At 40.1% G+C, this 23916-nt stretch overlaps 1 protein-coding gene across 5 annotated transcripts in view; it reads right to left on the reverse strand.

Moving 5' to 3' along the window:
• kel (Kell metallo-endopeptidase (Kell blood group)) overlaps positions 1–23916 on the reverse strand; it is a 64609-nt gene that overhangs the window by 12124 nt on the left and 28569 nt on the right. For 4 of the 5 annotated variants that reach the window (XM_062971739.1, XM_062971737.1, XM_062971741.1 and 1 more), the window contains 12 exons: positions 23562–23686; positions 19477–19623; positions 15741–15806; positions 14140–14328; positions 12069–12214; positions 7711–7872; positions 7226–7331; positions 5729–5827; positions 4425–4502; positions 1851–1954; positions 832–942; positions 88–155 (listed from right to left, as the gene is read on the reverse strand). In XM_062971739.1, coding sequence (XP_062827809.1) covers positions 88–155; positions 832–942; positions 1851–1954; positions 4425–4502; positions 5729–5827; positions 7226–7331; positions 7711–7872; positions 12069–12214; positions 14140–14328; positions 15741–15806; positions 19477–19623; positions 23562–23686 — 1401 coding nt within the window. The remainder of the gene's footprint in view (positions 1–87; positions 156–831; positions 943–1850; positions 1955–4424; positions 4503–5728; positions 5828–7225; positions 7332–7710; positions 7873–12068; positions 12215–14139; positions 14329–15740; positions 15807–19476; positions 19624–23561; positions 23687–23916) is intronic. The other variant, XM_062971740.1, reaches the window with a different exon arrangement.

The raw sequence follows: 23916 nt of genomic DNA on the forward strand, positions 1-23916 counted from the left end.
GGGATTTCAATGCACCTGGCAAGCAGGCTGGCCTTATAGAATTAAGATACAAAAGGAACATACAGCAGAAGGCCCAACTGATCATACCATAATCATAGAAGGAATGGAGCAGCTCATGTGCCATGAAAAACCCCATAGCTCCAAAGTTCACAGCACTGAAAAAGAGACAACATAAGACCTTAGCAAGTTCAATTGCCCACATATGATGAGATGATCAAATACTCTCAAGCAAATTGAACAATAATTGGCTGAGAGAAGACCTCTTTTTGCAAATCAAAAACTGATAAAAGAACATAAGACTGAGAGCAGAAGCAGAGGAGAGCATTTAGTTGTCAGTGTTGACATGACCTAAACAGCAAGCTGGGCAAGTCTGCAGATGACATTACATTATTTAGGACGGCAAGAATAAAAATTGATTTTGAAAAATTAAAAAAAAAATCTCTTGTAACCAGGAGATCGGGGGTGGGGTGGGTGGGTGTACAATGAGAAATTAAAATCACTGTAAACAAGTGAAAGTAGAGGGATATTTTGATAGAAAATCTGAACTGGCAGCAACTGACAAAAGACATCTTAATGCACTGGGTAAGAGCTCAATGAATATGTCAGCCCAGTGTGCAGCTGATGGGGGCAAAAGCAAATTCCATTCTGGGATATATTTTTTATGTAAGTATTCATAGAGGCTGACACTGCTAGTGCCTGCTAGATTGGACACTCAACAAGATCTTGGACTAGATAGGCCTTTTCAATATCACCTTAGCAATTTATAAATCCTATTTATGACACAATTTAATCAATAGGCAATAATTGTATAAATGTTGCTATCTTCCTTACCTGGGAAATTCAGTATGGAAGAAAGGGCTGCGAAACATACCAGCAGGAAAAACGACAGCATGTCGTCTCAGCGAATAGTATGAATGTACTGACCAAGGGGCCACTTCCCAGCTAAAATTTAAAAAAATTATAAAAATAGCAAAGAAAGGAATTATTCGGATCAACATTTTGTTTGATGTCTTATTTTGCTAAGTTTATTCAATAGGTTTGGGTTTCCATGTTACCTCCACAACAGAGTCGGAAGATGGCGTGGGCCATCCAGTCCAACCCCCTGCCAAGACACAGGGAAATTGCATTCAAAGCACCCCCAAAAGATGGCCATCCAGCCTCTGTTTAAAAGCCTCCAAAGAAGAGGCCCCCACCACACTCTGGGGCAGAGAGTTCCACTGCTGAACAGCTTTCACTGTTAGGAAGTTCTTCCTAATGTTCAGGTGGAATCTTCTTTCCTGTAGTTTGAAGCCATTGTTCTGCGCCCTAGTCTCCAGGACAATAGAAAATAATGCTCCCAGTTGCTTGTAGCCATACTAAACATTGGTCCATCAATTTAAGCTTGCCAAATGAGAACTAAAATACAACACTGAGAGTTGCATATATAATAATAAATAAGCTATCATGGATGTAACACCACAAGGTTTTTGTCTCTTTTGAAGTCATTCCAAAAAAGAACTCCCACCTCCCCTGCCAGTGAATTCAGCACACGTAATTATTACCAGTCACAAGGTACTAATAATCAAATGATGTCCAAACAGAACTCTCTCTATAAACATTTCTTCATAACTTTCAGGATTTTTAATGTGTCCAGTCCCTATATAGTGCTTTCCTATATACTGCAAAAGGGAACAAAGATATAAACCAACTATTTTGGTAATAATTTTTAGACATTCTTCAAGGAAAACTAGAAGGAACAGAACACAGCATACGGATTGGTAACAGAATGAAATTGGGAAAAAACCATTTGTCACACCACAGGCTATCTTGCATTAATATAGTACCTCCTTCATATGACAAGATAAACATACTTTTCCTGTAGATGAGAATTGACAAGTTTCAGTGAGAACCTCTTCCTCAAAACCTTCAGACAGGCAACCACATTATGGAAAAAGGTATCTTCATAAATTTCCAGCTGAGAAAAGAATCATACAATGTGGTTAGAGGTAGGAGAAATAAATTACCAGGATTCCTAAATTATTATCTCAGTAGTGCCAATGAACACATTTTCTTTGCTTTCTCCCTGGAATTATTCCAAGCCTTGTTTCTGCCAAAGGAGTCCGCAATAACTCTTTAAAAATAGTGCAAATGTTCAATATGAATGTAGGGGTAATCAATTGGACTCCAAGCAATACATCCTTATATCCAGATGATGCTCATGTTGAGCAGATTATCTCAAGTGCCTGATAGATCAATTGACCTAGTCTTACTACTAGTCTTGTGAATTGATCCATTTTGTGTCCCGGCTCTCAGTGAGGCCCCCGATCTGTTTTTATAGAGCCATTTGTTTTCACTTTTCAGTGCCAAAATATCAATTTTCTTTTGGCCCATTATGAGGGAGGAATCATAGAAATTGTAGCTTTTAAGATCTTTAGCCTTGTTTGCCAGAAAATGCTGCTACTTCCCCCTACTACAACTTCCATGATTCCATAGCATTCAGCCATTGATGTTAAAGTTGTGTCAAACTTCTACAGTGTAGATTCACTCCTCAATGTGTTTTTTTGTTAGCTACTGTATTTTATTGAATAATAGTTGCAACCACATAATAGTTGCACCCCCATTTGGTGGGGAGCAAAATCTTTTTTTTCCCTTTTCCTCACATAATTGTTGCATCCTTGATTCAATCACCCATGCCCAGAAGAGTGAAGCAAGGATGAGGTGTGACTTGATGGATGAGGCTGCTAGCTGTGGGAATCCCCAAAAATGGGCTGTTATGGTTGAGCCTTATGGCTCTAATACTGGGAGACGTGGTCGTAAGACTCCTCGAGAGTCAGACTCTCTTGAGGAGCGAGAGAGGAAACGGCTGCGGGACTTATTTGCAGAACCAACTGACGAAGACTCCTTTGAGGGTTTTACCGAGGGAATGGAGGAAGAGGTGGTTAGCTCAGAGGAGGATGACATGGAATGGACTCGTGTGAGGGAGGATTTGGGTGTTCCTGGTAATGATAGCATGGGAAGCGACTGGCGGGTTGCAGGATCGGACCCGTGGACGAGTTGGAGGGATGGAACGGGATCCACAGCTGGGGATGCTGTGGGGCGTAGTCAAAGATGTTTTAGCTCTGATGAGGATGATGATGATGAGGCACCTGGAATTAGGGTAACAGCTGATAGCGATGAGGAGTTGTAAACTGGCATAAAATGGGGTCTTGAATCCAGGGCTAATTGCGTTGGGCAAGGTAATCTGGACGAACGCTTGGGCTCTTGTTGGGAATTTCCTGAAGACGGGTGTGTTTCGTTTGCTGAATACGTAAGTTACCAAGGACACTGGGCATAGACGGCGGGAGGAACTGTGTGGGCTTTTGTTGTGCAACCTGTGTTTAATCTTATTAGCTTGGACCTCCGTCGTCTTCTTGACGGACATTAATTGCCTATTCTGGATTGACGTTGGACTGACTGACTGACTACGACCTCGGACTACCCTTTCTGTGGCTTTCGGTGGAATTGGTGAACCGAAGACATCTGTACCTGGCTTTCGACCTCGGACCGGACTGGGACCCTGCTGACCGTGGCTACCCTGATTGAAGCGCCTGGATCCGGATTCTGTTTGTAGCACGGAGGAGTAACAACCTTAGTTACTCATTGGCAGCTTTCGAAGTAGCAGAGAGGAATCTGCTGCCAGCTTTTTATGTTTCTTTGAATCTTTGTTTATCAGCTTTTGTTTGTTCAAATTGCCAGGCTGAAGTAAGCATTTTCTGTTTAAACCCGGATTAAACTCCTGTTTAATCCGGTTTATCTTTTGTACCGCTTTTAGTATCAGCGGAGTCTTTTTTGTGTATTTTTACACTGAAGGCAAGTGTTTGCCTAGTCCTTTGTTTCATACGGGCACTTTTTAGTTCTGTAACTTTAATAAACTGTGTTGAACTTTATCTGGTGGCGTTCTGTCCTTGACATGGGCACATTTTTTTCACTATGTAATAGTCACCATTGCATATAGTCACACACCCGTTTTTCCCATGAACTATTATATGGCAAAATATGGGTATTTACTTTTAAAATTCTAGTTAACACATAGCTTTTTATAAAATCCCTTTCAGTCTGAAGCTTTTACCCAAGTTACACATGCACATGGTTTAAACCGTTATAAATTTTATGCAGTTATAGATTACCTTAAAATATGTGGATAAAGGGCTAGATCTAAATGTTATATTAATACATAATATAATTGTTACTAATACTTAAACACATTTGTATATCACTTTAAATTGTTGGATGAAATAAATAAAAGTTAAGGTACAATTGCATTGTGATATTGTCATCTAAGAGATCACAAAAGTGGAGTAATGGCATTATAGCCCCATATCAGGGCAGCTTGGGCGGTCTTTTACCTTAAGAGACCCTTCTCCGAGTAGACAATCCAAGGTGCAAACATAAAGTAACTTGCTTACCTCTTGATACTCAGCATCTACCTCATCTGTCTGGAAGATCTTCTCTGGGTATCCAATCTCCACCTGGAGATTATAGATCTAAGAAGAATTGAGATAAAATATAATTTTACTCAATAGAGCCCCTAGCGGTGCGGCAGATTAAACTGCTGAGCTGTGGAACTTGTTGACTGAAAGGTCGGCAGTTCGAATGTGAGGTGAGCTCCTGCTGTTAGCCCCAGCTTATTTATTTATTTATTTGCGACATTTATATACAAGCCCTCCTCACCCCGAAGGGGACTCAGGGCGGTTTACAAGTATGTATACATACAATATATTATATTATACAACTATATTGCAATATTATTAGTAATATTGCATGTAATATAAATATACAATTATAATAGTGAATTATAATTATTACATTGTATTACAACATAATATTATTATTAATATTATTATATATATTCATGTGTGTGCGTGTGCGCGTGTGTGCATGTGTATACACACACACACACACATATATATATATATACACAAACACACACACACACACACAAAGCATGTTACTGGTAGGAGGGGCCTTCAGCTGGAGCAAGGAGACAAGATGGAGACTTGTCTTCTGCCAACCTAGCAGTTTGAAAACATGCACATGTGAGTAGATCAATAGGTACTGCTCTGGCAGGAAGGTAACGGTGCTCCCTGCAGTCATGCCAGCCACATGACCTTGGAGGTGTCTATGGACAACGCCAGCTCTTTGGCTTAAAAATGGAGATGAGCACCAACCCTCGGAGTCGGAGACGACTAAATGTCAGGGGAAAACCTATATCTTTACCTATAATTTTACTTCATATTATCATATTGAATAATTTCTGAAACCTATGAAGTTACTCAGGGTTATTAAGCACTTCTCTCATATGGTTCAGACACTGTATATGATATTACTCAGAAAGTATAACCTATATATTTCTGTATACCCTATAACTTTTTTGTGAAACTGTGTAATGAAAGATCTCTAGTAAGCCTTGATTCAGGATCCTTTGTGGAAACGAAAGGAAAATGTGTGTATGTGTGGGGGGTATGTACCCACATCTTGTATGAGTCTATATGAAACATCTTGTATGCTTAGACCTAACATAAATATTAGGATCCTGACTAATTTTTGACTGAGCAATAAGGCTGTACCTTTTACAGCCTGGGGTCAAATTCCTGCTATGTCCACTGATCCTGAGAACCCTGAGCTGGAGAGTACGATTTCCAGTTTCTGATAGACTGAGCCACCCATTCCCATACCCTAGTCCTGAAAATCACTCTATGCACACACATACCTTTTCCTTGGCCGCTTGGCGAGACTGATAGCCCATCCACTCCACACGATCCAGATGGCTGTGGATGGCATCTCGGATCTCAGCAAATATGAGTTCAGCCTTGCCAAGAAGGGGAAAGAGATCCCAGGATTAAGGAAATATAGTGGTTATACTTGGATGTAATGTTAAACTATGGGGTGAGAATCATATGGTTCCCCAGGTGCTCTTTGACTTCAACTCCTACACTAGACACTGAAATCCAAGAGAGTTTGGAGAGGTGTATGATTTCTTCCTGTTATTTTCTTAAAACAGGCAAACAATTACTTCAGAGAGGTACATAAGCGTAAACGGTTACAGAAGTTCTTCAGCTTAACTTAGTTGTATGTTTCAGATTACTTCACTTAGTTTCAAACAGTTCCAATCAAACCAAACTATCTATTGGTCACAGAAACCCTCGCTCTATTTGCTGAGAATAGTCACGAGTTCGACTAACCTAATCTAGATAGCCCCCTGGGTTGTTAACTAACTCTAACCTAGAGTCCTTCTATTAACCAGCCCACTAGTGAGAGTCAATCTCTTGGATTATCTCCCCCAAGAGATCCAAACTGCCTGACCTATCCTGTCAGTTTCACAGCTCTCAGTTCTCTCACACACAACCAAAACTCCAAACTGCTCTTTCCTCTCCAAAACCCAAAACCGAACTGCCTTGGAGCTCTTTTTCTCTCTCTGCACTCTACCCTGTTTCCCCTAAAATAAGACATCCCCAGAAAATAAGACCTAGTAGAGTTTTTGCTGAATTGCTAAATATAAGGCCTCCCCCGAAAGTAAGACCTATCAAAGTTTTTGTTTGGAAGCATGCCCGTTGAACAGAACACCAGAGCATGCAGGATCAGTAAATGTACATACCATAGATTGTTATACATGGAAATAATGGTAGTAACAAGAAATTTTTGATAGGATTCACAGTTTGTCTGGTTATGCTGGTTTGTGAAGACAACTACTGTACAGTATATAAAAAATGTTCAAATTTTTTGTTCAACAATAAATGTGAATTCTTCTTTATGGAAAAATAAGACATCCCCTGAAAATAAGACCTAGCGCATCTTTGGGAGCAAAAATTAATATAAGACACTGTCTTATTTTCAGGGAAACACGGTAAGACTTGGCTCCTCCCATCTGCTCTGGCCAATCCTAGGATTGTCTCTCTAAGCTCCTCCCTCTTTCTAACCACACTCAAGATGGCTGCCTGGCATTCCTCTACAAAATGGAGGCCTGCCTCACTCACTGTTACCCAGGCGTCATTCCCGGCCTAATAGGTAAGGTTCACTACACCGTCCCTTTCCCTCCCTCCTCCGTTCCTCCAAGGATGTTATTCAGGGTACACCCGGATGTTTTACCTAACCAGACTGGGCCTCAGCAACGTGTGGCCAGATACAGCTAGTGCTTAATAAGATTTTAACTTAGAAAACAAGAGGATAGCAAAAAGCAAGGCTGAGTCTAGTATTATTGAATACCTACGAGATCCTTGGCCTTCTGAGGGAAAATCTCCTGTACAACCATCCTCCCAAGTACAGGGCCAAAAAATGTGCTGGTCTCACTCAGGCATTTTCTCCATCGCTCAGACCTCACCTTGGAGTGAAAGGAAATAAAAGTTTTCACTGGACACAATTTACCAGAAAGTCTTTCTGAAGTATTTTTAAAAAGTGGAAACTACACTAGTGGGTGTCGACATGCTTTTTATGACCAAAATATGGAAACCTCTATCCTGAGAAAATTATACTTAATGAGGAACATTCAGTGATTGTAGTGAAAGGTAGAATTTATCAGTCGAGCTGTCCCCCACTCCCAATTCTTTTTGTTAAAATGGGGTCTGGCATCTACTTCCATCAACCCAAGAGGCTGCCATGACCCCATGCCTCCCTTGGAATGATTTCTCAGGCCTTCTTGAAAAGGGAACTTCCAGTTCAGTGTTAATAATTGCTGTCACAAATATAGGAGGCAACCTCACCATAGGCGATTCTGTTGTTCCACTATATAGCAGGTCGGTCAGATTCTGACGAGCTTCTTGGAACTGTCTGTTTAAGGCTGGGGAGAGATTTCCAACTAGGCAAAGTATCATGTAGATCTGTAGTACATCTCTGAAGGGGGGAAAGATAAAAAAAATCCTGCAGAGAGTGTTTAAGTTGCTTTAAAACATTAGCCTCAAATTATAACAAGCAAGAGAAATACTGAAATACTAATTAAGAGTTCATGTATTTAATACCCTACATTCAAACAAAGTAAGCTATTTAAACTAATGAAATCGATGAAAGCCCTAATGATGTGTGCCCCCATGTCTGTCCTTGGTATTTTTAAAGTACACTAGACGAAGAGTCTTTCATACCATCAACAGTAAGCTGGGAAGGGTGGACATCAGTACAGGACTGAAGAAAACATAAACGTTAGAAACACCCTTTTTGAAATTCCCTAGCTGTATTTAAATAATATATTGTACTCAATTAACTTTATTTTTGTTAATACAGGAGGGTCTCACTTATCCAACATAAATGGGCTGGCAGAACGTTAGATAAGCAAAAATGGTGGATAATAAAGAGAGATTAAGGAAAAGCCTATTAAACATCAAATTATGTTATGATTTTACAAATTAAGCACAAAAACATGTTTTACAACAAATCGACAGAAAAAGCAATTCAATACACAGTAACGTTATTTAGTAATTACTGTATTTATGAATTTAGCACTTTTTAATGTCAGGAGTGACTTAAGAAACTGCAAGTCGTTTCTGGTGTGAGAGAATTGGCCGTCTGCAAGGATGTTGCCCAGGGGACGCCCGGATGTTTTGATGTTTTTATCATCCTTGTGGGAGGCTTCTCTCATGTCCCCTCATGGAGCTGGAGATGACAGAGGGAACTCAGCCGCGCTCTCAGCGGGTGGGATTTGAACCTGGCAGTTTCAGATCAGCAACCCAACCTTCAAGTCACAAGGCTTTAATCCACTACGCCATTGGGGGCTCCAATTTAGCACTAAAATATTGCAATGTATTGACATCATTGACTACAAAAACACTGACTACTAAAAGGCAGACTGTGTTGGATAATACAGAATGTTGGATAAGCGAAGGTTGGATAAGCAAGACTCTATGTTTTTGCAAAATAGAGATATTTTACATGCTTCTTTATGCATGGCACATATAGCTAAAATCAATATTGCCGTTTGTAACTTATCCCATGTTATAATTCTTGTTGTTTACTCATTTCTCCTTTTAAAAATCTTTTAACAGTTCTTGAGGAAAGCAATAAATTATTACCAAAATATGTTTGGCCAATCTATATATATAAAAGAGTGATGGAATCAGGGCACCGGACAAAACAACAAAACTACAGGCCCCCCAACCTCGAAATTTGACAACACAACCCATCATCCATGGCTCTAGGTTGATACAATAAAAACAAAAGAAAAATAAAGTCCTAATTAGAGGGGCAGGAATAATTGTTTTTATCCAACTGCTGTCAGTTAGAGGGCTAAGCTCCGCCCACTTGGTCTCCTAGCAACCCAGTCAGCCCAGGGGACAGGCACAGTTATGCCTCTTCCACAGATTATCTAATTTGCACTGGATTATATGGCAGTGTAGACTCAAGGCCCTTCCACACAGCTATATAACCCATTTATAATTTTATATTATCTGCTTGGCACTGGATTATCTTGACTCCACACTGCCATATAATCCACTTCAATGTGCATTTTATACAGCTGTGAAGAAGGGGCCTCATATAATCCAGTTCTAAGCAGATAATATAAGATTATCAATATACAGTAGAGTCTCACTTATCCAACATAAACAGGCTGGCAGAACGTTGGATAAGTGAATATGTTGGATAATAAGAAGGGATTCAAGAAAAGCCAATTAAACATCAAATTAGGTAATCATTATACAAATTAAGCACCAAAACATCATGTTATACAACAAATTTGACAGAAAAAGTAGTTCAATGCTCAGTAATGCTATGTAGTAATTACTGTATTTACAAATTGACCACCAAAATATCACAATGAATTTAAAACACTGACTACAAAAACACTGACTACTAAAAGGCAGACTGCGTTGGATAATTCAGAACACTGGATAAGCGAATGTTGGATAAGTGAGATTCTACTTTAATATGAAATAATTACTGTGATAGAATAATACAGAACAATATAATCTCTAAAACCAGAACAGTAAATAAAGAGCAACACTCTGAAAGCAGGGAAATTGGAAATTCCACAAAGGAAATAATCAGGGCCAGCTAACACAGACAAAAAAAAATCAAAAATATTGTATATTCACAACCTTTAGCAAATAATATCCCCTGATGGCGCAGCGTGGTAAAGCGCTGACCTGCTGAACTTCTAGACTGAAAGGTCGCAGGTTTGAATTGGGGGAGTGGAGAGAGCCCCCACTGTTAGCCCCAGCTTCTGCCAACCCTAAAGTTCAAAAACATGCAAATGAGAGTAGATGAATAGGTACTGCTCCGGCAGGAAGGTAACGGCGCTCCATGCAGTTATGCCACATGACCTTGGAGGAGTCTATGGACAACGCCAGCTCTTCGGCTTAGGAATGTAGATGAGCACCAACCCCCAGAGTCAGACACGACTGGACTTAATGTCAGGGGAAAGCCTTTACCCTTTACCTTAACTACCACCAATTCCTCAATACTTCATTTCCCATACCACCATACTTCGCCACAGCAATGTGTGGCTGGGCACAGCTAGTTAATTATAATAAAACCATTTTTTTCAGCACCCTGGAACTTTGTCTCTTTTCTACATTCCCTTGCTCATCTTTGAATAGATGACTGCTGTGGTTTCCATACTGGAGAAAAGTGGTTCTCAACTTGTGGGTCCCCAGATGTTTTGGCCTTCAACTCCCAGAATCCTAACAGCTGGTAAACTGGCTGGGATTTTTGGGAGTTGTAGGCCAAAACATCTGGGGATCTACAGGTTGAGAACCACTGGACTAGAATGAAATGAAATAGAATTGTATTACTACAATCCACATTACTACCTTGAGGCATAAGCAAAATATTACTATAGACTTTTGGCTTTCTATATATTGGGCAAGATCAGATGTTTTCTTCAACAGAGCAAGTCATCTCTGACCAGATTGCAAATTTCTGCATTGTAAAGACAAAACCCTGGAAAACAAAATCATATAAAGATTGGGATTTAATTTCTGTAGTGTATAATAATAATAATAATAATAATAATAATAATAATAATAATAATAATAATAATAATAATAATAAGGAGAACACCTGGCTATGGCTCATGAATGGGACCCTAAAGAAGGATACTGAAGGCCTGGTCCTTACAGCCCAGGAGCAAGCCATCAGAATAAATGCAATTAAGGCCAAGATTGAAAAATCAGCTGGTGACCCAAAATGCAGACTGTGCAAGGAAGCTGACGAAACCATTAATCATATCCTCAGCTGCTGTAAGAAAATTGCACAGACATACAAACAGAGGCACAACTATGTGGCCCAAATGATTCATTGGAACCTATGCCTCAAGTACCACCTCCCAGCAGTAAAGAATTGGTGGGATCACAAACCTGCAAAAGTATTGGAAAATGAACACGCAAAGATACTGTGGGACTTCTGAATCCAGACTGACAAAGTTCTGGAACACAACACACCAGACATCACAGTTGTGGAAAAGAAAAAGGTTTGGATCATTGATTTTGCCATCCCAGGTGACAGTCGCATAGACGAAAAACAACAGGAAAAACTCAGCCGCTATCAGGACCTCAAGACTGAACTTCAAAGACTCTGGCAGAAACCAGTGCAGGTGGTTCCGGTGGTGATGGGCACATTGGGTGCCGTGCCAAAAGATCTCAGCCAGCATTTGGAAACAATAGATATTGACAAAATTACGATCTGCCAACTGCAAAAGGCCACCCTACTGGGATCTGCGCGCATCATCCGAAAATACATCACACAGTCCTAGACACTTGGGAAGTGTTCAACTTGTGATTTTGTGAAATGAAATCCAGTATATCTATCTTGTTTGCTGTGTCATAAAATAAAATAATAATAATAATAATAATAATAATAATAATAATAATAATAATAATAATAGCTGCCAAAAATGAGAGGGGTTATGTTAAAGGAGACATGTTGGGGATAGAAAACCAGATCTATCACTGCTACTTCCACTGCCTTTTGGGTAGCTATTTGATTTATTACTGTACTATTGGGAAAGTCTGTTGATGATACTTTTTTATTTTCTTATTTGGCTTATGTACATGGTTTCTATGCAGATTAACACACCTAGCCCATGCCCTTCCAGGAGGCAAAGGCAGCCCAATATTGCTTCTCCTTACCTCTTCTTTTGCCATTCTGCAATCAGTTGTGACATTCCTTGCAAATAATCCATGTCATGCACAGCAACTTGCTGAGACATGTTCAGCTTTACAGGATGGAAAGCTGCTTGGAGGCATGACAGCCAGTCAATAGCAGGAGCATTTTCCTAAAGTCAAGGACAAAATGGTGACATGATTTCTGAGAAAGGTGATTACACACTTGGCGATTACAAACTGTTCCTCTGGATCCAGAAGGAGGCCTCTTTATATGTCTCTATATATCCCTGTCATTAAGGTGAGTGGAGAGTTCAAGCAGGGAGAGTGACAGGAATCATAATAACTGAGACACTAAAGAATAGTGCAATGAATGAGTGAAGGATTATCATACACAGCAATGGGATGTGACACTGTTAATCTGATCCTGTGGCCATGATTACATGAAAGTAGATGGCATCAAAGGTTTTTCTACACTGTAGAACTAATGAAGTTAGATATCACTTTAACTGACATGGCCCAATGGTATGGAATCATTGGGTTGCTGTGAGTTTTCTGGGCTGTATGGCCATATTCAGAAGCATTCTCTCCTGAAGTTTCACCCACATCTATGGTCTTGAATCTGCAAGGCCATTAAATGCTAATCAAGGTGATTAATTGCAACATTCACACTTTCCTCCAGCAGACAAGAGTTAAAGAGTTCTTTTTCCCACCCTGGACCTTCCACAGATATATAAACCTCACTATCCTAGTTTCCAACAGACCTCACAATCTCTGTGGATGTCTGCCATAGATGTGGGTGAAAGGTTAGGAGAGAATTCATCTGGAACATGGCCATACAGCCCAGAAAACTCACAGCAACCCAGTGATTTCGGCCATGAAAGCCTTTGACAACACATTTTGTTTCCCACGTTTTGCATCCACAAGGAGACTCAAAGCTGCTTTTACAAGGTCTTCAGCCTTCTCTGCCAAAGAATGCTGCTCTCTCATTAAACTACAGATTTCATGATTCCAAAGCATTGAACCATATTAAACTGCATTCATTCTACAGTGTAGATGTAACCTCAGCTGAATAAGACTTACCCTTTTATAGGATACTAGCTGTGCCCGGCCACACGTTGCTGTGGCGAAGTATAGTGGTATGGGAAATAAAGTATTGAGGTATTCGTGGTAGTTAAGGTAAAGGGTAAAGGTTTTCCCCTAACGGAGCTTAGTCTTCTAACTGGCAGCAATTGGATAAAAACAATTATTCCTCTCCCTCTAATTAGGCCTTTTGTTCTTTTCTTTTTGTTGTATGAACGTAGAGGCATGGATGATGGGTTGTGCTGCCAAGTTTAGTGTTTCTGGGATGTGTTGTTTTGTTGTTTTGTCCTAGGCCGAAATTTCATTACCCTTTTATATATATAGATCAGACCCAAAAGCAAAAGACAAAGAGCAAGATTAGTCCACAATAAAAATAATGTAAAATGCATAGCTGGACCATGTTTTTATTAAGACCAGTCAAATCATCACAGTGTTCTTAAATCTGTATTTGTGGTTGTCGGGAGTGACTTCTCAGTCCACATGGGCTATTGAGTGCATGTAGATAAGCCCAGATTGGAGACAGCAGGAAAGGCAGGTTAACTTTTAAAAAGCATTATTTTCTTAATTTTCATTTATGTTGAGTCTCACATTTTCAATGAGCCTCTTCTTACCCCAGTGGGACTAATTTACTCCTTGTTGATGACTTTTCTACTTGTCACCAAATTCCACATGGAGGCAGCATGAGACAACTCTATATGTCAGCTTGCCTCTCCCTCCTTCCTATGGCTCAGACTGAGACAAAACAGTCAGCAACAAGTAAAATGCAGAAGTCCTATTATGTAATTCAGGAAAAGGGTGAATTGTAACTTTGGCTATCACACACACACACACAAAATATATAGTAGTAACAACTTTCCAGCTTGTCAGTGAAACATATGACTACTTATCAAATAAGCTCTTGATATGAAAGAGCCACTTTCACCAGATCTCCAAGATGATATGGATTTTGTTGTTTTTGCAGCCATTGCTTTTGTTATTCCTCTCAGCAATTACATTTCTGGAGATATATACAAACCTGCAGCTCTCTGATTGTGGTGAAGTAAAAAAGCATCCTTTTTTCTTGTCGCTTTTTCAAGGGGGTAACAGCCTTCTGAAGGTTTGAGATAAAGGAAAATGCCAAGGAAATGTAGGTGGAAGTAATCTCTGTATTGCCTCCCATAAGTTGTCCTAATGTCATAAGGTACAAGTAGTATGACCGCAGAATCTGTAAAACAAAAGCCTTATTCTGAGCCATTTTTCACAGCAGATTTTCAAATTTTTCACATCAACTGGTTGTTGAAGTTGGTTGATGCATTTTATGATGTTTTTACTGCTGATTTTAATTGTTTTGAGTAGATGGTTTATATGTTATTATGTTTTTAATTGTGTTTGCTTGTAATACAAGCAACACCAGCCTGTGCTGGGCTGTGGCGCAGGCTGGTGAGCAGCCTGCTGCAATAAATCACTCTGACCATGAGGTCATGAGTTCGAGGTCAACCCGTGGCGGGGTGAGCACCCGTCAATTAATTTTTTTTTTTAAATAGCCCCTGCTCATTGCTGACCTAGCAACCCGAAAGTTAGTTGCATCTATCAAGTAGGAAATAAGGTACTACTTATAAAGTGGGGAGGTAAACTTAACTAATTTACGACGTTGGAATGAGGAAGTGCCATCAGAGTGGATGATGAAGAAGCTGCTCCCCCCTGTGGCCAGAATCGAACATCCCCTCAGGAGAAGGTTAAATTGCCTCTGCATCTGTCTGTCTCTGTCTCGGTTCTATGTGTATATGGGCACTGAATGTTTGCCCTATATGTATATAATGTGATCCGCCCTGAGTCCCCTTCGGGGTACGAAGGGCAGAATATAAATACTGTAAATAAATAAATAAATAAATAAATAAATCTTTGTTTATGCTGGGCTTGGTCCCCATGTAAGCTGCCCTGAGTCCCTTTGGGGAGATGGTAGTGGCATATAAAAATAAAGAAGTTGTTGTTGTTGTTGTTGTTGTTATTGTTGTTAATAATAATAATAATAATAATAATAATAATAATACACCCCCCAATACACACACAAACAAGGAATCCAGAGCCCTCTCTGTTGAGCTCTTTATCTATGCAAATCTTCAAAATGTACCTCAAAGTTCAACCAGGCCTGTTTCATAGCATGTAGATTCTGTTAGATATGTCCATTTCAAATAATACAAACATTTGAAAATGACAGAGAGCATAATGGCCTCTAAACAGGTTTCTGACACTGGAATTGTGATTTTGATAGCCCAAGGACAAGCTATAGGTCTTTACCTGCATTGCAGTCCCATCACCAGAGATGGCCAGAAGCTGCAATGGCTTGCACAGCTATTATGGTCAGGTGATACATGGGGCAATACATATTCATCAAAAGCTATAAAATAATTAGCTTTGGCTTGGTCCCCCACTAGGACTACTTTTGGTTTTCCTGATTATTTTTCCATTCCTCAAACGCAAGTTCAGTTTGCGAATCAGTTATGTTCGAAACTTGTTCCAATCAAATACTCAATAGTTCCTCAGATCTATATGGAGTACAGGCTGGGTTGGGGTGGAAACACTCTATTGACAAACAATAAACCAACTGCCTATTTTATATACATCTTCATAACCTACCTGGGGATATTTCATTGTTTTCTTAAGGTCTGTTTCTGATGGTAACTCAAACTCTGGATGGTCAATCTGAGAAAGGGAGACAGAAGGATGAAACATCAGAAGAAATAAGAAAGCAGAAACTAGGAGAAAGTATATGTATATGGTGGGGAAAGAGTAGTACAGCTTAGGCAGACAGAGAAGAATATATTATTAAGAAATCGGATCCCCAAATTATGAATTATAGGACGTAGACCAGTTATAGTCCTTATAGGACGTAGACCAGCTCGTCCCATAGAAAAGCTTCACATCTCAAAAACATCCGGGGATATAGAACATCCGAGAAAACAGAAACGGAAATTCCTGGGGAAAAGGTCCCAAAAGCTCTGGCTGAGAGCTTACAGCTTCTCAGCCTCACAGCTCCTGAGGGAAACAGCCCTAAAGTTTCCAAAGAAACCTCGGAGAGAGAACAGCACTATAGATCCACGGAAACCCAGCTGAAACATCTGCAAATCTTGGTTGGTAGGTCCACTCGATACCCAGACGCATTTGGAATCGGTAGTGGGTCCCACATCAGCTAGGCCCAAAAAATAGACAGCCTGGGAGAGGTTATAAGAGGGTTTTCGCAGTTATCCAAAGCCAATTGCCTGTCCCCTGGGGACAAGACTGAAGCGGCCAACAGTTTATTAAGGAAACCTTGAAGTGTTATTTGACTCCTTGAAGATTTATTATTTGTTCAACAATAAAGACTTTGTTATTTCATTAAAGACTCAAAGGACAATTCCTTTAGGGAAAATCCTCAAGAACCTTTCTTTGAGGTGCCCTGGCTTCCCTACCTTCGCAATCGCGGTTGGTGGGGACGAGAGAGAGGGCCTTCTCCATCGTGGCCCCCCGACTTTGGAACTCGCTCCCTAGGGAGATCAGGCAGGCCCCTACCCTACTCTCCTTCCGGAAGAGCCTAAAAACTTGGCTCTTCCAAAAGGCCTTTGAGGATTAATTTTGTAGGCTGATTCATCTGCCCACTCAACAATAGGATGCCTGGCCATAATTACTTGCACTTTATTGATTATTTTAGCCATGAAACTACCTCTCCCATGTGATGTCTTTTGCACTTTGGCCCAGATCTGTTTTAGCCTCCTGTTTTTAATATTTTATGCAGTATATTGATTTTTATGATTGTTTTACTGATGTTGATGTCTTATTGATGTGAAAAACTGTTTTTACTGTTTTATTGCTGTGATTGTACTTTTATGTCGGGCATGGCCCCATGTAAGCCGCTCAGAGTCCCTCCGGGGAGATGGGGCGGGGTATAAAAATAAAGTTGTTATTATTATTATTATTATTATTATTATTATTATTATTATTATTATTATTATTGTTATTATTCCCGCTGGGCATAAAGTATACGTCCTATACAAAAGACAATAGTAACAGGCCCAGCGCATGCAAGAACACTCATTGAGATATGCAGCCAGCAGGCATTTGATTATTCTTTGCCTGCTAATAAATAACGTACCATGAATTTCATTAGAATGTTACCCCGCTATGCCTAGGAGATAGCCCCACAATTACTATAATGCCCTAATAATGCCTCCACACACCTAACAATAGTCAAACCAGAAGTCACAGAAGTTGCCAATGCCCTCTTTTGTCCTCCTCCTGGCAACCCATTCAGGCTGGTTGACACTCATTGCTACCCATTGTTTCATCACCATGTGTCATTGTTCTCCCCAAGCTGGGGAAACTGCCATCATTAATATCTATTACAGTGCTTTTCAACCTGGTGTCCCCAAATGGCCTTCAACTCCTAGAAATCCTAACCGCTGGTAAACTGGGAGTTGCAGGCCAAAAACATCTCCCCAGGTTGAGAACAACTGATCTATTACCTCAAACCCACCCACATTCTTTCCTTCACACTCCCCATGAGAGGCGGAACCAGCAATGGCCACAAAACTTCAATCTGGGCTTTGACAATTTTTAAATGTCCTTCCAAACCTGGAGGCCAATTGGCATCAACAACAGACCGCACATCCCAACCAACCAACTGCATATCCTAGCCTGTCATGACCTGGATCAATTGACACTCAGGTTAGCAGAAGTCCTTTGCTTCAAACTGATATAGCAGTTTGCTATAAATCTTTCTGCATGTTTGCAATGAGGTATGTCAATTCTTGGAGGGCTATCACCACTGACAACCTCTCTGAGCACTGAGAATAAAGCCTCTGATTTTTCCTTCAATCTATCTGTGTCTTGTCTAGTTCTTTGGAACCTCGAACCCATGGTTTTTAGCGGAGCTTAATGATGAATGCTGAACTTTATGTTACAGATGGGGAGCCTCCTGCTGACTGATCATGTGGGATTGTAGCTTCTTTGACACTTATCTCCAACCAGTGATCAGAGATAAGGAACTATTTAAAGAATGAGAACAGCATGAAAAGTTGTGGCATGGAAATAGGAAACTGTTACTCCAGGCTATGTCTTTGAGAGCACAGCCAAAAAAAAAAGAGTTTTGCTCATTGGATTAAGATGTAAATAAGGCCGTACCCACTTTGTTTTGATTTTGCCTACTGTTGGAATGTGTCCCTATGATTCTTTTCCAATTTAGAATTAAACCCTGTTGCTCAAAAGTGAACACACACATCCCACTAGTTATGAAAACATATCACATGGAAAGCGCAGATGAATTTGCTACCCTCAGGGGCACTGTTTAATAACCAAACAGACCCAGACATGACATACATGTATAAACTGACTCATACATATGGATCTACCATTAGCCTCACACACATTTAAGTGCATGTCATAAACAAGTGGCAATGAAGAAGGGAGTATGTCATAAAAAACAAGGCAAACACAACAGCAAAACACTTGCTTACATCTCTATGTAAACAGGTTCCCATCCTTTCACCATCTTCAACCTCACATTCAATCTTCTGGATGATTCAACGATTCCCACAGAAAGTGAATAAGGAAGAACTACTAGACACCTGTGTATCAAGTACAGGATTTGAAATCCAAAGCATGTTTCAGACCAGCCTTCATTTATATCACTGCTGGTTTTAATTCCCATGCAATGGAAAACCTATTTTATTCTATCTGCCCAGTCTTTCATTTTCCTTGTCTCTCAGCCTGGTCTCTGGTGTCTATAGTCCAGTCTCCTTTGGAAAGAAATTTTGCCACATAATGGATTCTTCTATACTGTGTTTATGCATCCCCAGTCTTTAGCTTTTACACTGGTTGATGTGGGAACATACACTTACACCAGTGGTTCTCAACCTGTGGGCTGCAGCCCACCAGTGGGCCGCAAGAATGAAAATCTAGTCCACGAACCTTCTTCATCCTTATTTTATTTTATTTATTTTGTTTCTGGTCCTTTCCGCAGAGCTGACCATTGCATTGGATAGACCACATCAACTCTAGATAATTAAATATGGTTTTCTGTGGGTGAGCAGATGGTGACAACTGGATGGCACATGTTCTGCGTCAAAAACTAGAGCTGATGTGGTCTATCCAATGCAATTTTATGAATCAGCACCCCAAATAACCAAACCGAATCTGAAGTTGACAAAAAAACTGATCTGTAACCCTTTAGTACTAATGTTGGAGAGTGGTCCCTGGTCCAAAAAAAAAAAAAAAGGTTGGGAACCACTGATATACACAGACCAAGGGAAATATCTGCTTCACTGCTCTTTCCCTGACTGTAATCTCAATAGCTTGTAAAGTTGGCAGCATATGGGCAAGCACTGATACTGCTCCTTACCTGGATAATGTTCATGCTTGGATCAGATGAACTGGGACCCACATAGGCTTTGAAGAAAGGAAAAGTGTTGTATTTTCCCATGAGTAGTTGAAGGGTCCGGTTAAAATCTGTCTCATCCCAGGAGCCTGTGATGTTCCAGCCACCAACCTGGGCATGAGAAATAAATTACTCAATGAGAACATGAGCAATGAAGTATTAAAGCAGTTGAGTTTTGAGCTGGAAGTATGCACTTTAGATCTGCCATTCAGGCATTAACTCACTCAGGGCTTATGTTGAATGTGAACAAATGTGAACACATGTGAATTATACATATACAGTAGAGTCTCACTTATCCAAGCTAAACTTGGACAAACAAATATCTTGGATAATATCTAGGACTGGGCTGTGGCGCAGGCTGGAAAGCAAGCCAGCTGCTACAAATCAACAAATCACTCTGACCAAGAGGTCATGAGTTCGAGGCCAGCCTGGTACCTGCATCTTGTCTCTGTCTCTGTTCTGTGTCATGGCATTGAATGTTTGCCTTTATGTGTCCTGAGTCCCCTTCGGGGTGAGAAGGGCGGAATATAAATGATGTAAATAAATAATAAATAAATAATAAGGAGAGATTAAGGAAAAGCCTATTAAACATCAAATTAGGTTATGATTTTACAAATTAAGCACCAAAACATCATGTTATACAATAAATTTGACAAAAAGTAGTTCGATACGCAGTAATGTTATGTTATTATTGCTGTATATACGAATTTAGCACCAAAATATCACGATATATTGAAAACATTGACAACAAAAATGGCTTGGATTATCCAGAGGCTTGGATAAGCGAGACTTGGATAAGTGAGATTCTACTGTATATCAATAGTGATTGTCACGGGACATAAGAAAGGAACATTTTAATGTTGTCCAGCAGAAGCAAGATAAACATATTTTTAAATCACTATGCTCTGGTGGCGAAGTGCGTTAAAGCACTGAGCTGGAGACCGAAAGGTCCCAGGTTCAAACCCCGGGAGCGGCGTGAGCGGTCGCTGTTAGCTCCAGCTCCTGCCAACCTAGCAGTTCGAAAACATGCCAATGTGAGTAGATCAATAGGTACCGCTCTGGCGGGAAGGTAACGGTGCTCCATGCAGTCATGCTGGCCACATGACCTTGGAGGTGTCTATGGACAACGGCGGCTCTTCGGCTTAGAAATGGAGATGAGCACCAACCCCCAGAGTCAGACATGACTGGACTTAACGTCAGGGGAAACCTTTACCTTTTATGCCCAGAAAGGTTATTATTTTCCACTTCAGAGGGTAGTTATTTAATCCTTAAAGTATACTATAAGTGTTATCCTCATTATCAATAATGAAGTTGGAAGAAGAAAAAGATAAAAATGAAAACCTGAAGCCAATGAATTTAAAGGGCACAGCTGCGTATTATGTGCAAATATATACAATAAAATGTTTGCGGGTTGTTTATTTATTTTGTCATTTTTTGTTAAAACAATTTGATGATGAAAGTGGTCTGATCAGAGCAGGAGAAGAAGCAGTATATGTCCAGCCAAAAAAAAAAATCAGCCCAAAAAAAACCCCTGGATCAACGTATCTTAACTCTCATCAAAAAAGAAACCACCCCCTTCTCTGAGTAGAGCTTAGTCCATCCCAGTAGAACCTAAAAGAAGCAGTGATGCCTCTATTTTTTTCTGCCACAGAACTACTTCTGGTGTTTCTAAATCCTTAAGTGAGGAAATGGCTATGGTAGCCAATGTTGAATGGCCCCCTAAAGCAGTGCTGGCATTTCCTCCTCTTCGTGGAATAGCCCCTTAACTTATCCATGGGTCATATCACAATCCATCATTTTGGTCCCAAAACTTGCCTTCAAGGTCAACTTATACACAAGTATATGTAGTATATATTGGAGAAGAAGTAGATTTTCAGATATTGCTTTATTGCAGCTCAGAGCATTCCTTAACACTGGTTATGTCAGCTAAAGCTGCGGTGACTAGCAGTCCAACAATATTTTCTGGTCTGCAGGATTTCCATCCCTGTATCAGTGAGTGCAAGCTTATAGCCTTTACGTGTAAAGCTTTCTGTTTTCTGCATTCATGTATCTATGTATAGGCAATGCTGGGAGTTGCAGGACCAAAAAATGAATGTTTTAGAAACACTGATAGAAAAAGTGGGTCTGGTTATTAAAGCAGCCCCATCATTATTTATAGCACTTCACAGATTAAGATAAGCACTGCCCCCAAATTATATATCCCTGTTTCCAAAGAATTTAGCATTTAAACTTCAGTCAAAGAAGATGTTTGAAAAATAGGGGGAATTGGAGAAAGATCATGTGAGATATCCAAACACATACTTTCAGAAATGGCAAGAAATGGAGCAAAAATATAGGGTAGGATATGTTCTATAGACCAAGGGCAAGATGGATGGATGGTATCCTTGAAATGATTGGCTTGACTTTGAAGGAGCTGGGGGTGGAAATGGCTGACAGGGAGCTCTGGCATGGGCTGGTCCATGAGGTCATGAAGAATCAGAAGCAACTGAATGAATAAACAACAACATGCTCTATGGAACACTAATGGTTTAGGAGAGCCAGAGTGAATACAAATATTTTACTATTGTGATAATATTCCAGTTTTATACGGTATTGCTGTTTTTACTGCTTATATTGTGAATTGTGTATCATGTCTTTGTTTATTTTATTTGATTATGTTGTTCACGCCTTGCACCATGTAAGCTGCCCCAAGTCCCTGCAGGGAGATGGTGGTGGGATATAAATAAAGATGATGATGATGATGATGATGATGATTATTATTGACACAACGACGTTGTATGACACAGCAAACAAGATAGATATGCTGGATTTCATATCACAAAATCACAAGTTGAACGCTTCCCAAGTGTCTAGGACTGTGTGATGTATTTTTGGATGATGCGCGCAGATCCCAGTAGGGTGGCCTTTTGCAGTTGGCAGATCGTAATTTTGTCAATGTCTATTGTTTCCAAATACCGGATGAGATCTTTTGGCACGGCACCTGGTCCTGATAGCGGCTGAGTTTTTTCTGTTGTTTTTCATCAATGTGACTGTCACCTGGTATGGCGACATCAATGATCCAGACTTTTTTCTTTTCCACAACTGTGAGGTCTGGTGTATTGTGTTGCAGAACTTTGTCAGTCTGGATTTGGAAGTCCACAGTATCTTTGTGTGTTCATTTTCCATTACCTTTGCAGGTTTGTGATCCCACCAGTTCTTTACTGCTGGGAGGTGGTACTTGAGGCATAAGTTCCAATGAATCATTTGGGCCACATAGTTGTGCCTCTGTTTGTAGTCTGTCTGTGTGATTTTCTTACAGCAGCTGAGGATATGATCCATGGTTTTGTCAGCTTCCTTGCACAGTCTAAAATGACCCAATTTTTTTCGATCTTGACTTAATTGCATTTGTTCTGATGGCTTGCTCCTGGGCTGCAAGGATCAGGCCTTCTGTCTCCTTCTTCAGTGTCCCATCTGTGAGCCATAGCCAGGTCTTCTATCAGCTTTTCCTTCAATTTTGTCAAGGAACTTTCCATGCAATGTTTTGTTGTGCCAGCTGTCAGCTCTAGTTTGTAGTGAAGTTTTCTTGTACTGATTCTTTGTCTGCTGTGTTTTGAGGAGTTTCTGATTTCTGACTTCAATCAAAGCAGGTTCTTCACTTTGCTTTACATATTCTGCCAGGGTATGTTCTTCTTGTTTGACTGCTTGTTTTACTTGTAAGAGTCCTCTGCCACCTGATCTTCTAGGCAGATATAGCTGGTCAACATCACCGCGAGGGTTGTTGTTGTTGTTGTTGTTATTATTATTATTATTATTATTATTATTATTATTATTATTATTATTAAATACAAGTGATGCAATAGGAATTTACTTGTGGATCAGAAAAGCTAAGAGTAGGAATACAACAGCTTACCAAATAATCAGCAACTTTGTTGTGGGACTTGGTGTTCTTGGTTATGAATTAAAACACTTCATTTTCTTTTATCCATTCTTTCTGCTGATAGGAAGAATTCTAGATGGGATAAATGGCAGTGGCACACACACACACAGAGTTGTATATAGTGAGTGATCACCTCGTTTACGATCTGCTTCAAAGGTTGAGCACCTCGAGCTTCAATCTGTTCTGTATCCATGCAAGAAGTATAAAACCGTACAGCTTTCTCCTTCGCTGAGCTTTTAACCCCCAGCCGTGGCTCCTCTGAGGAATAGAAGGAACATACAAAATGATGGAAACATTCTCAAACAATGTACGTCACGAAACAAATTTACTTTGAGATGGTGCAAGATAAAACAGATAATGAAATAGTCAAAAGCTTGTTGCAGGCTCAGCTCTTTCAAACTGACACAGAACTAATACTAGATTGAGGGTCTGATCCAGCGCTAGTCATAAGTGTTGCACACAGTACAGATGTTAAAAAAAAAGACTAG

This window comes from Anolis carolinensis, chromosome 2, assembly GCF_035594765.1.
Source record: "Anolis carolinensis isolate JA03-04 chromosome 2, rAnoCar3.1.pri, whole genome shotgun sequence".
Taxonomy (NCBI): domain Eukaryota; kingdom Metazoa; phylum Chordata; class Lepidosauria; order Squamata; family Dactyloidae; genus Anolis; species Anolis carolinensis.